Source organism: Boleophthalmus pectinirostris, unplaced genomic scaffold (genome assembly GCF_026225935.1).
Source record: "Boleophthalmus pectinirostris isolate CB_2022bp ecotype Guang Dong unplaced genomic scaffold, ASM2622593v1 HiC_scaffold_23, whole genome shotgun sequence".
NCBI classification, from domain to species: Eukaryota; Metazoa; Chordata; class Actinopteri; order Gobiiformes; family Gobiidae; genus Boleophthalmus; species Boleophthalmus pectinirostris.
This window is the reverse complement of record NW_026571207.1, coordinates 29121696-29134241: the sequence shown is the minus strand read 5'-3', so window position 1 is coordinate 29134241 and position 12546 is coordinate 29121696. Positions and strand designations below refer to the sequence as shown.

The following is a 12546-nucleotide window of genomic DNA, read 5'->3' as shown; positions in this document are numbered from 1 at the left end:
CACTAAAAGCTCACAATTTTTTGCACATTTTTTGCACATTTTTGCACATTTAAATCCATTAGAATCCTTTTTATTTCAGTAAGAATTTGGAATAGTTCTTACAATTATGGCAGTGACAGTGCTTAAGGCTATGAGTTTATCTGGTATACATTAATTTCTTTTCCAACAAGCACTTTTTTCTATCAAACAACACCTTAAAATCTACAAAATAAAGTTTAATGTAAAATCCTTTTTTGATGTAAACTGGTGCATTCCTCTGTATTCATTTCTATAAATTAAACCAGGATATCTTAAACAATAGAAGACTGCATAGCTAAAACCCCTCCAGTCTAAAGTGGTACATTCCGCTGACTATAACATGAGAGTTTTGAGATTAACCATTTCACAGTATCGTGTCTGGATTACTGTCTAAGTGTATGCTCCTCTAAGAAGCTTGAGCAGGATGTACAGGCTTTGTGGATCTAAAATGAAATGTATTTGGGTTAACTTCAGCACCTAGTCATGACATCTTCTCTCATAATCCACAGCGGCCATTTTAATCAAGCTGTTATTGTCAGCTCCCAAACATGACTCACTCTGCCTGATCTTACAGGATTTGAATACACTCCATCCATTTTGCTATGAATGTACATGCTTTTTCTAATTGCAAAGCCTGGTTAATCTGGGTTTATATTCAAATGTAAGTCAGATGAAGTTGACATTTTAATATTAAAGGCCCATATTAGGATATTTTCTGAACTGCTTTATGTTATAATGTTGTTTCCTCATCACATACCTCAGGTTGTGTTTCATTCACTCTGCATATTTAGGCTGAGCTCTTCTCTCAAACAGAAAAAAAAAATAATAATAAAATAATCTGTTCCACCTTATGTTGTCATGTGGTAATACAGGAAGTGCTCAACTGTGTTTTTACACTCCATACACCTTCACTAGAATCATGTAAATAATTTCAGACCTGTAATTGCCAATCTCTACTAAACAAAGGTAAAAGGTAGTTGTTAACTTGAAAACTACCGCTTCATGACATCACAAAGTGGAACAGAGCATTGTGAGCTTTGGAGATGTAGACAGACTAAAAATTAAGGGTTACTCAAACATGTGTGAATAAAACAAAACACAACTCCAGGTATGTTTTTGATGAGCTAACATTATAATACTCGGCCTATTCACGTGAAACATAAATTGTCACAAAGTTCAACATCTTTTCTGTCAGCAGAAATAAACAAAAGCTAAATAATTAGTTGACAACAGCTTCAGAAAGTGGTGTCATTATTCAACCCCAAAGACGTGATTGTTGTCAGTTGAAATAACATAACACTTTGATTAATATGGCATGTTTGTGACGCTAGTCCGTAACAAATAATGATACGGTTCAGCATTTGTGGATCATAAGCTTAGATATTTCATGCAAAAAACAATAAATCTCCCATAGAGTTTTATAGGCCCTGAAGTGAATATGAACACAATCTATTTAGCACTAATGTATGGCATTATGGTAAGTCATTTATCTTATCTTTATGGGTTTAATTATCAGTGGTTTATTGTTTAGTAATACCTTAAAAAGCATGCATTTGAACTTAGAGTGGGTATTCTTCTCCACAGATCTGAACTGTAACTTGGCCTGGTGGTGCCTAAGCTCCATCTGAAATGAACAAGAGCACAGTGTATTCTTCGCTGCACCGCAATCACATAACACGCTGTTTTCATATTTGTTGCAGAGAGGTGCAGGTGGTCCGCTCTTTGTATGAGTCAAGACGTGATTACATATAATAGTCACAGCTTGGCTTCCATGTTGTTTTCAAATCATTTACTTTACTGCTAAGGTGAGTGACCAGAATAAATATATAATTGTAATGTCATATTTTAAAGGGTGCATATTACACTGTTTTCTGATATATGTTATAATGTTGTTTACTTATCAAAAACATAGCTGGAGTTGTGTTTTGTAACATTCACACAGGTTTAATACACAAACTCTGCATATATAGGCTGAGCTCTTCTCTCAAACAGAAAACACTCTTTTTCACCTTGTGATGTCATGTGGTAATTCAGCGCTGGAATTGACAATCTGTACTGAATAAAAAGGTAAAAAGTAGCTGTTAACTTGAAAACTTTTTGACATCACAAGGTGGAAAGGAGCATTTTGAGTTTTGGAGATGAGAACAGACTAATAAACAAAGATTACTCAAACATAAAACAAAACACATTTCCAGGTATGTTTCTGAGGAGATAACAACATGATAAATGGTACCCGTTGGTACCTGACCGGGTGCAGGACTCTGCCTGTTATGCATGTTATTGCTTTGTCTGGAATTTTGTCTTTGTATGGTCTAACAATTGTTTCTTTACACCACGTTTACACTGAAACGAATCCGCGTATCACAGTATCGGAAACAATTTCCCTCCAGACACGTCATTTCTGTGTCCGCAATCCTTTCCTATCCACACAGCTTTGAGCATATTTGTTTACGTTTTACAGAATCAAAACTTAAAACCACATGGCTAATTTGCATAAACTAAGCGCTCAAAAAACAGCTCACTATTGTGCGTTGAGGCGGTTCAGCTTCTGTCGGACTAAAGGACACAACTCAGTGGATTATATGTGTTCTTCTTTCTGTGACAGAGGGGTGTTCTGCTGATGGTGAGTCTGTTCTGTGCTTCTATCACGTTGGAGATGGTTCATGTTAAACTTTTCAGAGATTATACGTCTGCAGGTTATAAACATAGACCGTATATATGAATGGACATATATTCTAGCCTCTTAGCATTTTGGCGGTGCATAGACCTACATCAGCGTATCAGCGTTGCCGGATCACAGTGCCAGATCAGATCTGTACTCAGATGAATTCGTGGGATGTGGCGGCACCAGATCATTCCGTCTCTGGAGCCTTTTTCAATCAGATTAGTGTGGACGAACACGACTCAAATATGTACTAGTGTGGACGGGGCCTTAATTTCTTGAGGACCCCCTTGAAAACGAGATGGTGACACATCTCAAGGGGCTTATCATCCAAACAAATAAATTCAAATTCTTCACTTTCAGATGTTTTTATTGCTCTTTTGCCATAGAATATTCCAAACAAAATGCTAACACCTCCATGGAAACAAGCAGGTGGTGGACCAGAAAAGGAACATGACGCACCTTTAAACAAAACAGATGCCATTCTATGATCATTGTTGCGTGTGTTAATAGGATACACACAGTTATTCCTTTAATTGTGGATTTGAGTGACATATGTCTAATTAGCTCTAATGCAATGTGTCTGTTTAAAATCAATTTGTGAAAAAATTATGATTATAAGGTCAACAAATAGTACCGAACAGCATGAGTCCATCAATCTCTCCAGGCTAGAGTGATGTCTGTATGTGATTCTTACAAACAGCAGGAGATCTGAGCAAATTCAACATTATTTTCACTCAAAACGTCAAAACATTAGTCACAACAGTCAATAGTGCGCTACAATTAAGTGTGTTTCATTTGAATTTGAAAATATGCAGTGATGGCAAGGATATTTTACAAGTGTGTTCAGTTACAGAATACTGAATACTTGCATTCAAATCTATTTTGTAACTAGGCCTGTCATCATAACAAATTTTGAAGCACAATATAACGCCATAGAGAAATACTGTGATAAATGATAATATTGAAACTACCTTATTCAAGTGACACAAAGGAGGATAATCCCACTAAATCAACTTTTTAAATAGACAGTATCATTAAAGGGCCTGAGCTACAACAAATAAACAGCAGAATTAAACATAATTAGCCATAAAAGTTAGTTATTCTACTCTCTACAGCTCATTTTTTGCATTACATAAAAATGGCAAAAATCTCCCCAATGAAATGGTACAGACGATTCATGTTAAGTTGATGTAGTATTTATCACAACAGGTCTATTTGTAACACTATATGGTCCAATCAGAGTACTGTGTTCTGAATTTTTAGAAAGGGTCACAGCGAGTTGCATTAGATTATAGTGTAGAAACATGTCAAATAAACATTGCTTCTTGAATTTTTGAACAATTTGTTCTGCATTTATGTATAACTGATTGGAAAACCACCAAGTGCAGTATTTTTTACATTTTTCTCAAGAGTACTGGGCAGTTTGAGGTCGAGAATTTGTGATCAATATATTATTTTGATTTTGGGATATTTGTGTTATTCTGAATACAACCAGGTCCAAATGGACTAGGTTTGGTCCCATTCTAGTCCGGGTTTAGTCCTGATCTAGTTCAGAAATAGTTCAGAATTATGTCAAAATTTAAGCCTAATTTTGATGTAAATTTTTTGTTACATGCACAAGAGTGAACACACCCTGAATGAGCCAGAAATCAGTCTGTATTTAGTTACTTTCTCAACACTGGAACTTGTTAATTGTTAATTTCCATTTTTATTTATTTATTTCATTAATTATGGAAAAGGAGAATTACCTTATCTGCATTCATTTTGTTTTCAAATTCAAGTTTGTTCACTATGTGGTATATTTAGTAGAAAGTTATTTTTGCAGAATGCAATTCCTGTCCACCACCTGCATTTGAAGTAACAAAAAATAATTGTGTTTTAAATGTGCAAAAGTGATAAATAGGTGTCTCATTAACTCATTTTTATGCCAAACTGTGGAATATTTAATTAGGACATAACACGTCTCCCTCTTTAACCCTATGACAGATTACACTTGAAATGAATACAAGAAATACGAGGCTTCTTCTCCATGAATAAACACAGTTGGTGAATCCTGACATATTTGTGTGTGTAGTAGTAACACTGTGTTCACTTGTTTTCAGTATAAAACATACTGAGATTTCCCTTGTAGGAATTAGTACTAGATATAGATGATTACTCGAAAAGAATTACAGAGTACAAAGAAATGTCCAAATTACTCAAGTAAAATGAATAAGCACAGGCCAATGTATTGGATGGACAACACATAATGTGAAAGATTTAAAAAACAAAATCATATCTGAAAGAACTGTTGTACTGTAAAAGATATTACTATAAAAAAATAAAAGTATAGTGTCTGAAAAGTACAATTTTAGTTGATAACAAGCAACTCCAGCCATTACTCCTCCCACTAGGCATTTTTATTTATACTTGTATTTTTGTTCATTATTGTCTCATATTAAAAATGCTACCTTGCATCAATAATCTTAACATACATATTGCACTGAAGCTCTGTGAAGCGCATGTTGTTTTGTCTGTTATACAAAATATGAATTAACAGGCTTAAAATGAGGATCTCAATCAAAAATGGACTTTCTAGAGCTTCATCTTACGTTACAACATAGAAGAGGTTTTAGATGTCATCCCTGCATGTCTGAGTAATCTTGTAACCTTTTCTGAACCCTATTAAAACCCTCCTTATGGTTAACTGTAAGATTCTGTTCAGTGATCAGCCCACACGCCGTCCATGCTCCCACACAGAACATGTTAATACATTATAGCAGTTTTATATAATATAACGTAACACAATATAAGGTATGATATGATGCTATAAATATGTTATGTGTTAGAAGTTAATACCCCATAGAGCAGACATGCCCAAACTGGCCTGGGCTTCCTGCTGAATTGGCTCAAGTGACCAAAAGTACTAGAGGTTCTTTTTACTGATAATTTTGGAGAATGCAGCTATCTTAACTGAAAGATATTTGCCTTATCTGCATGAATTGTTTGTTCACTTTATGGTATATTTAGTAAAATGTTATTTTTACAGAAGGCAATTAATGTCCACAACCTGCATTTGAAGTAGCAAAAAATAATTGTGTTTTAAGTGTGCAAAAGTGATAAATAGCTGTCTCATTAACTAATTTTTATGCCAAGTACTGAGAATTCAGCTCTCTTAACTTAAAGGTGCATTTTTCTGGTGGAGGGTCCATCACCTTGCTCTGCCTGAAATGTTTCACATAATGACATGAAACAGCTCTACATCACATTTATTAAATTACAGGTGGTTTTATAGCTCAAAAATACTTAGAAAAACAGGCATTCTGACTGTGAGCAGGGGCGCCTCTCCACAGATCTGATCTGCAACTCTGTCTGGTTTGGTCTCCATCAGGATAGAAAGGCTTAATACCATTCTCCATGGAGAAAAGCATTTGATCCATTTGACCCTCCACCAGAAAAGTTACACAATGCACCTTTAACTTAACTTGAATAACATACATTTTGATGTAATATGAACATAAATGTTTCAAGCCTTATTATAATTGTGGTGACTCAATCAAAAATACTGTATGTCAAATGTGGCCTTCGCTGAAAAGAAGTTTGTACATCCCTTGAGGCCATGGAAGTAAAAAACACCCCCTTCTTTTTTTTTTTTTTTGGAACATGAAAAAACAAGCAATACACAACAATATAAAAATATACACATTACAAAGATTAGGACATCAAATACAGCCTAAAGGACAAAACTGCAAACACAAGCAAAAGCAAAAGCAAAAGCGCAGCATGTTCCCATAAGATCCACTAGTCACAAACATCTCAACAGCAAAACATCTTCATTAGATTTTATCATTGCCACTCCTCTTGAGATGATCTTAACTTGACACAGATGTAATTTACACTGAATACAAGTGCACTGAGATAAATGAAGTCTAATGTAATGTAATAAGACCATCAGATAATAATAATACTAATAATAATAAGTGAAAAGAAAGAAAAATTAAAGAACTCTTCATCAAAGACCGGTTCGTCAGTTCAGCGTGAAGATGAAGTGAGCTGTGTGTCTCACATCTTTGATTAAACACAGGGATTATAGAGGGACACATGACAGTTTCATTCTGTACAGACTGGAGCAGGGGAACTTTATGGCTCAAGATACCAGCAACAAAAGAACAGAATGGGATATTGATCAGTGAAAAACAATTTATTTATTTTTTTGTCTACTCTAAAATCTCTTTAGATTTGGCACATTTTACTGTTTGTTTAAATGCCACAGTAGCAGACAAAAGGTTGCCTAGTGAGCTATTCCTTCAGCTCCCCACCATAAAAGACAGCAGTTCAACTTTGGAATAGTCCAATTACAGCCGCTAATTTGTAGTATGTATCTCTCAAATGAGGAAGACACAAACAAGGGTGTAGAGACTGACTGATATGGGTTTTTTCATGGCCAATGGCGATGCTGATTGTTTAGAACCCAGAGAAAACGATGGCCTATGAGGTCTGCTGATATTTTTGGAATGATATATAGAGCAGATTTAAATTTAGTACAAAATCATCTACAACCTTGTTTTAATACCAAGCTGGATAATAGAGCTGTTTTGCAGTACCATCTTTGGACTAAAGTGTTTAAATTAAGATTCATACATATATTGTTCATACATATTTAAGGAGCCGGTTGAACCAAACTAAATATCGGCCTCTGCAGGAGATTTAAGGCCGATAGCTGACATACTAAAAAGTACAAAAATCATCAGAAATCAGGAAGACACATTCTTTCTAGACTCACATGTCTGTAAAGTTTTATAAAAGTGCATGGTCTTGGCTGGCCATGCAAGATAAAATGGATGATTTATATTTTATTACTTATCTTTCTACTTTTTAAAATTTTGACTTGTACATTTACATTTATATAAGTATGCCTTATTTCACACCTGTCTCTTGCTATCTTTTGCTACTTATTATTACCATTTATATTGTTGCTCTTTGTTATTATATTATATTGTGATGTGTGGGCTGCTGTGGCCGAATATTTTCCCTTGTGGATCAATAAAGTTTGTCTAAATTTAAGTTATACCAGTCTATTTTAACACCTAATTTTAATGATTTAAAGCAGAAAAGACTTGACCAACAAATAGGCAGAATCACCAAGGCTTGTGCAAAGCGCTTTGACAAATAATTGCTCACAAGAAGCAGAGCAGAGGAAATCAGTCTTAAAACTGGGCTAAACTATTTGTCACTTGTCTGTTGTGTTCTCCTCTGGGAGCATGAAGTCATATCTATCTAAATATCCACCAGTGTGCAGCCAGCCTCAGACAGGCTGTATTAAAGTGTCTTGCTAAAGAACACAATCAATCAATGAGCCTTGAGAGGAATTGGAATTCAGCTGCCAACCTTTTTGTAACTGAACCAATGTTTCCTCTAAGCCATTTTATTTACAGTTTTGTCACCTTATAAGCTCTTGGACATTACAGCCTGTTGATACTTTGCAAAGACATCATGCTGGGGGTGTTCTACATGTATGACTATTGGTGGAACGTTCATCAACACAATCCACACACTAGCAAATAAAGAAAAAAAAGTTTGAAGACTCAAAAAAACTCAAGAAAAAAACACAAAATTGATCTAAACAACACATATTTCAGGAGCCTGTGATCTGTGTTTGATTTTCAAGAAAAAAAGATGAGAGTGACAAACTGCTGGCTAACTAGCTTGTGACTGTAATGTTATGCAGTGCCTCCAGTTAGCATCACACCCCCAGGGATTGTTACATCAGCTGCAAAGTATCAACCAATATTTTTTCCTCTCGGCAGTAAAAACAAGGATGGCCGGCTCTTACCTCGTGGGTTGTTGAGCGCCGCCTCCGTTGCCTTCCTGCCCTCTCCGCAGTGGCTCTGGTCAAACGGGAGACACTGTTCGCCCGTCCCAGCCACCACCTCCAGGTTTCGGGATGGATCTTTGGGCTGCCCCAGGTTCCTGACGCGGTAAACTCTGCGACTGCTGGTATCAGATACATACAGCACCTCTCCCATTGGGTCCATGGCTAAGTAGTACTTATGGGCCGGGCTGGTGCTAAGGGAGAAAAAACAAGTCATCAAGTGAGACATTGGGATAATTTAATGGTAAATCATGTTTCATGTTTCATATATAATATGTGTTTGTCAAGTTGTGGGATGAAGCTTCACAACACAGTTTGAAGAGCCCATATTAGACTATTTTCTGTTTCCTCATACCATATTTTTCAGACTATAAGCATGAGAGGATACTCTAGGCTTGTGTGTCAGTATCTGCTACTACTACTACTCCTGTACCACTGTCACTTTGCGCCCTACTGTACATGCTTCCTGCAGAAAAAAAGCCGCTGTCCTGCTGCAATTAGTGAAATATTCAGCCAAAAACGGTAATCGAGCAGCAGAAAAGTGTGGAGTGAGCGAGAAATTTTTGAGGGACTGGTGGAAAGCGGGGATGGAGAACACAGCTTCATGGCAACTGGGAAATTGCACCATGTGACTTTCCTAGAAGTCAATGGATGGATCAACAAAGCCTGGACTTCAATGACAACCGAAATCATCCTGTTGGGATTCAGAAAGGCCGAAATAATTCTGACAATGATGCTGAGTCTGATGACAGCTATGCAGAAGAGGAAGCGACGCTCTGTTTACCTCCAGAGTTTTGCGTCTGCGAGTTGCTCAGAAGTGACACTGAGGATGAAGAATTCAATGGATTTAGTGATTTGGAGTGAGATCGTGAGTTTGATAAACTTATGTTATGTTGTTTATGTTATAATTATCTGAATAAGTGTTCATATGTTACGTAAACATACCAGACGCCTATTCAGTCTGTTGTTCTCTGTTCTATTGTTGTTACTATAACTTGCCTTTCAAGATGTTAGTTCCTGGTCTCTGATTTTATAAAATAAATTTCCCCCCAAAAGTACGACTTATATGTTTTTTTCTTCTTCTTTACACATTTTTGGGCTGGTGCACCTTATACTCCGGAGCGACTTATAGTCCGAAAAATACAGTACATACTTGGAGTTGTGTTTTGTTTCATTCACACATATTTAACACAGAAATCCTATATATTAAAGTTAAGTTGTTCTCTCAGATGAAAAACTCCTTTCCACCTTATAATAAATAATACAATTAAATAACTATAACTTAAGTGCTTGACTGTGTTTTGAAACTCCATATACCTTCACTAGAATCATATGGTTTCAGCCCTGAAACTGTCAATCTTCTACTGAATGAAGGAACAGAGTGTTATCAGTTTGAGGAAGAAGAAAAAAATATGTGAGGTTTCTGTGTGGAAACAGCATTACAAAGATCAGAACATAGTGCAATATGGGCCCTTTAATCCAGCTCATAGTTTAGGTTTGGAGACATTTGTTGGTCTGGATTTCATAGATTTATTTCTTTGCTGTGTTGATTAGTCATGACTGTCTATCACTGTCTGTTAAAGTTTGAAACCACAGGATATGACATTCTCGATCAAAAATAGTAACGCACTGCTCCTTTAAATTTGGAGAGCACAGTAACAACTACAATATTGAAATTTACAAAGATCATAAACTTGATTTAATATCATGCTCACTGGTGCAGTATTTCACGTTATATTTGTTCAGAAAATCCTCCTTATGCCAATCTCTCTTCCTTTTATGTGCCCCGGACTGCTCTGCTGTAATATACATACACATTATTGTCAGTCTTTGGAGGCTTGCAACGCTCAGAGAGATGCCACAAGCCTGTTTCTGTGACAGTGTGGTTTATAGTGGTAGTCTTGTGTTTGTCAGTATAAATTTGGCATGCCCAGATAAGAGAGCTTATGTATATATGTATGCACAGACTGGCTGCAGTAGAAGCTGCATAATTGAAGGCATGCTAAACCCGGGCACACTCGTACACTATCTGTGACATGAGATGCGATTGGGGCCGTGGGTAAAAGCTGTTTTGAATGTTCGCTTTGTGTTGCGTTCAAAATGTAGGTTTCTAGGAACATGGGAAATATGGGTAAGTGTACAGCAGCTTGTAAAATGGATGCAGATGGAAGGAAGACATGGGCCAGTTATATTCAGTGTGTTTTGGCTGCTGCTGTGTTGTTATGTTGAACGGTAGAATAGCAGGATGGGTAAAGGTCATGTAGAAGAGCCAATATCAGACTACAGGTTTTTGAATATACGTGGATATTGATATGTCTTCAATATCAACTTTGATAAGTTTTAATCATCCTATAACAGTGTTGCCTCACTAAGTGTACTGAAAATTATACTTCAATTGATGCAGGTGTAGCCCTAGATGGTTTAGTGTTAATCCTTCTACTCACACGATTAATAAAATAGTTAAAGTTTATTTGCATAAATAATAAGTGCCACATGATTTCCAATATAAAATATGAGATTATTTTATATTATTAGCGGATCTGCTGGTCCATTGCATCGCACTTAAAACCTTCTGAACCTCAGTATTTCAGTGCACTCCACCATGCACTGTGTTTTGAGTCATTTAAAAGCTCTGGTCCTGTGAGTGACCTTGACAGTGTGTGTAAGAGGACCCACCAACTTTGTTAAAAGCTACGTGACTTTTTCGCACGCTTGAGCTCCATTGTTCTCTACGGTGCACTGGTCCTTGAACGAGGGATAAGCTAAGGGGAAGGGAATACATTTATTCTTACTGTATAAGGGAGTAAAGTGTAATTGAAAATAAAATGGGTTATTGGTATTAGGAAGAAAATTAAATTAAACTGTGTTTGAAACTATTGTGGTTTCTAGCTAAATTTAAACGGGATATTATTTTATTTAGGGGTATAATTTGTGTTATTTATATTTGTATAGTTTTACTAACTATATATATATATATATATATATATATATATAATTTATATTTGGTTTTGGGAAAACATTCATTATTTAATTGCCAAATTATTCAAGCCATATTTTTGGCTAAAATACGATCTCTTGGTCTTTTTTTTTTTTTTTTGAAGGATATTGTCATAAAGGTTTTATTTTAGGAACTTTCATCTTAGTGCTATCCACCCGTGAACCCTTACACCGAATCCAAGAACTATGCATGTTTGAGTCCTGCATCTGAGATTCTTATTTTTATTTAATGGTCACAACCATTATCTATGGTATGGAGCACAAACATAGATACAACACAGAACAAAGCAAGATCTGACTTTAGCAAATGAATCAGCTTTTTCAAAGACACTGAGCTTTCAACTACCCCCTACATCCACCCTCTCCTCTGGATGTATGTACTTACAAACTTACTGTGTATGTATGTATGTATGTATGTACTTACAGACATTTAGACTTTGAGTCATTGATGTAGGGTATCTCTTTTTCAACATACATTCAAAACATGGTTCTTTGGTATATTATAAATTTAAAAAAATATGTTCTTGTTGAACATATGTATATGTCTTACAGTGTTTTGATACTGTGAGAGTGAAGTTATGATTGAATTAAGGCAAAAATAATAATGATAAATCACATCTTAAGCAACTAACCCTGCACTTTTGTCACTATAGAAACATAGTCCACATTTGGTCAAAAAGAATGTATGCTGCACTTAATTTAAATTCCTGTTGCTCCGGTAACACACTACAGACAGAACTATACTGCACACTTATTAATATGGTTCATAAAGCAGACCTATATGCATGTTTTTTTCTTAATTGGCCATGTACATAACACTGTATTTGGATAATACTGGTAACTTTTGATAAAGAAAAAACAAAACAAAACAAAAGTGTTAAATTAGGCTAACATTTATATCTGAAAAGTATAAAGCACGTCTCTATAAAGTGCCTCATTTGAATTCAGTTTAGCTTCTCGTCTGGAAAAGAGAAAATGTGGCGGATAGAAGAAACTTTCTTTGACATGCATCCTT

At 35.8% G+C, this 12546-nt stretch overlaps 1 protein-coding gene across 1 annotated transcript in view; it reads right to left on the bottom strand.

Moving 5' to 3' along the window:
• The window catches only part of tenm1 (teneurin transmembrane protein 1), a 514380-nt gene that overhangs the window by 109663 nt on the left and 392171 nt on the right, over positions 1-12546 (bottom strand). The window contains 1 exon segment of the mRNA XM_055159441.1: positions 8496-8728. Coding sequence (XP_055015416.1) covers positions 8496-8728 — 233 coding nt within the window.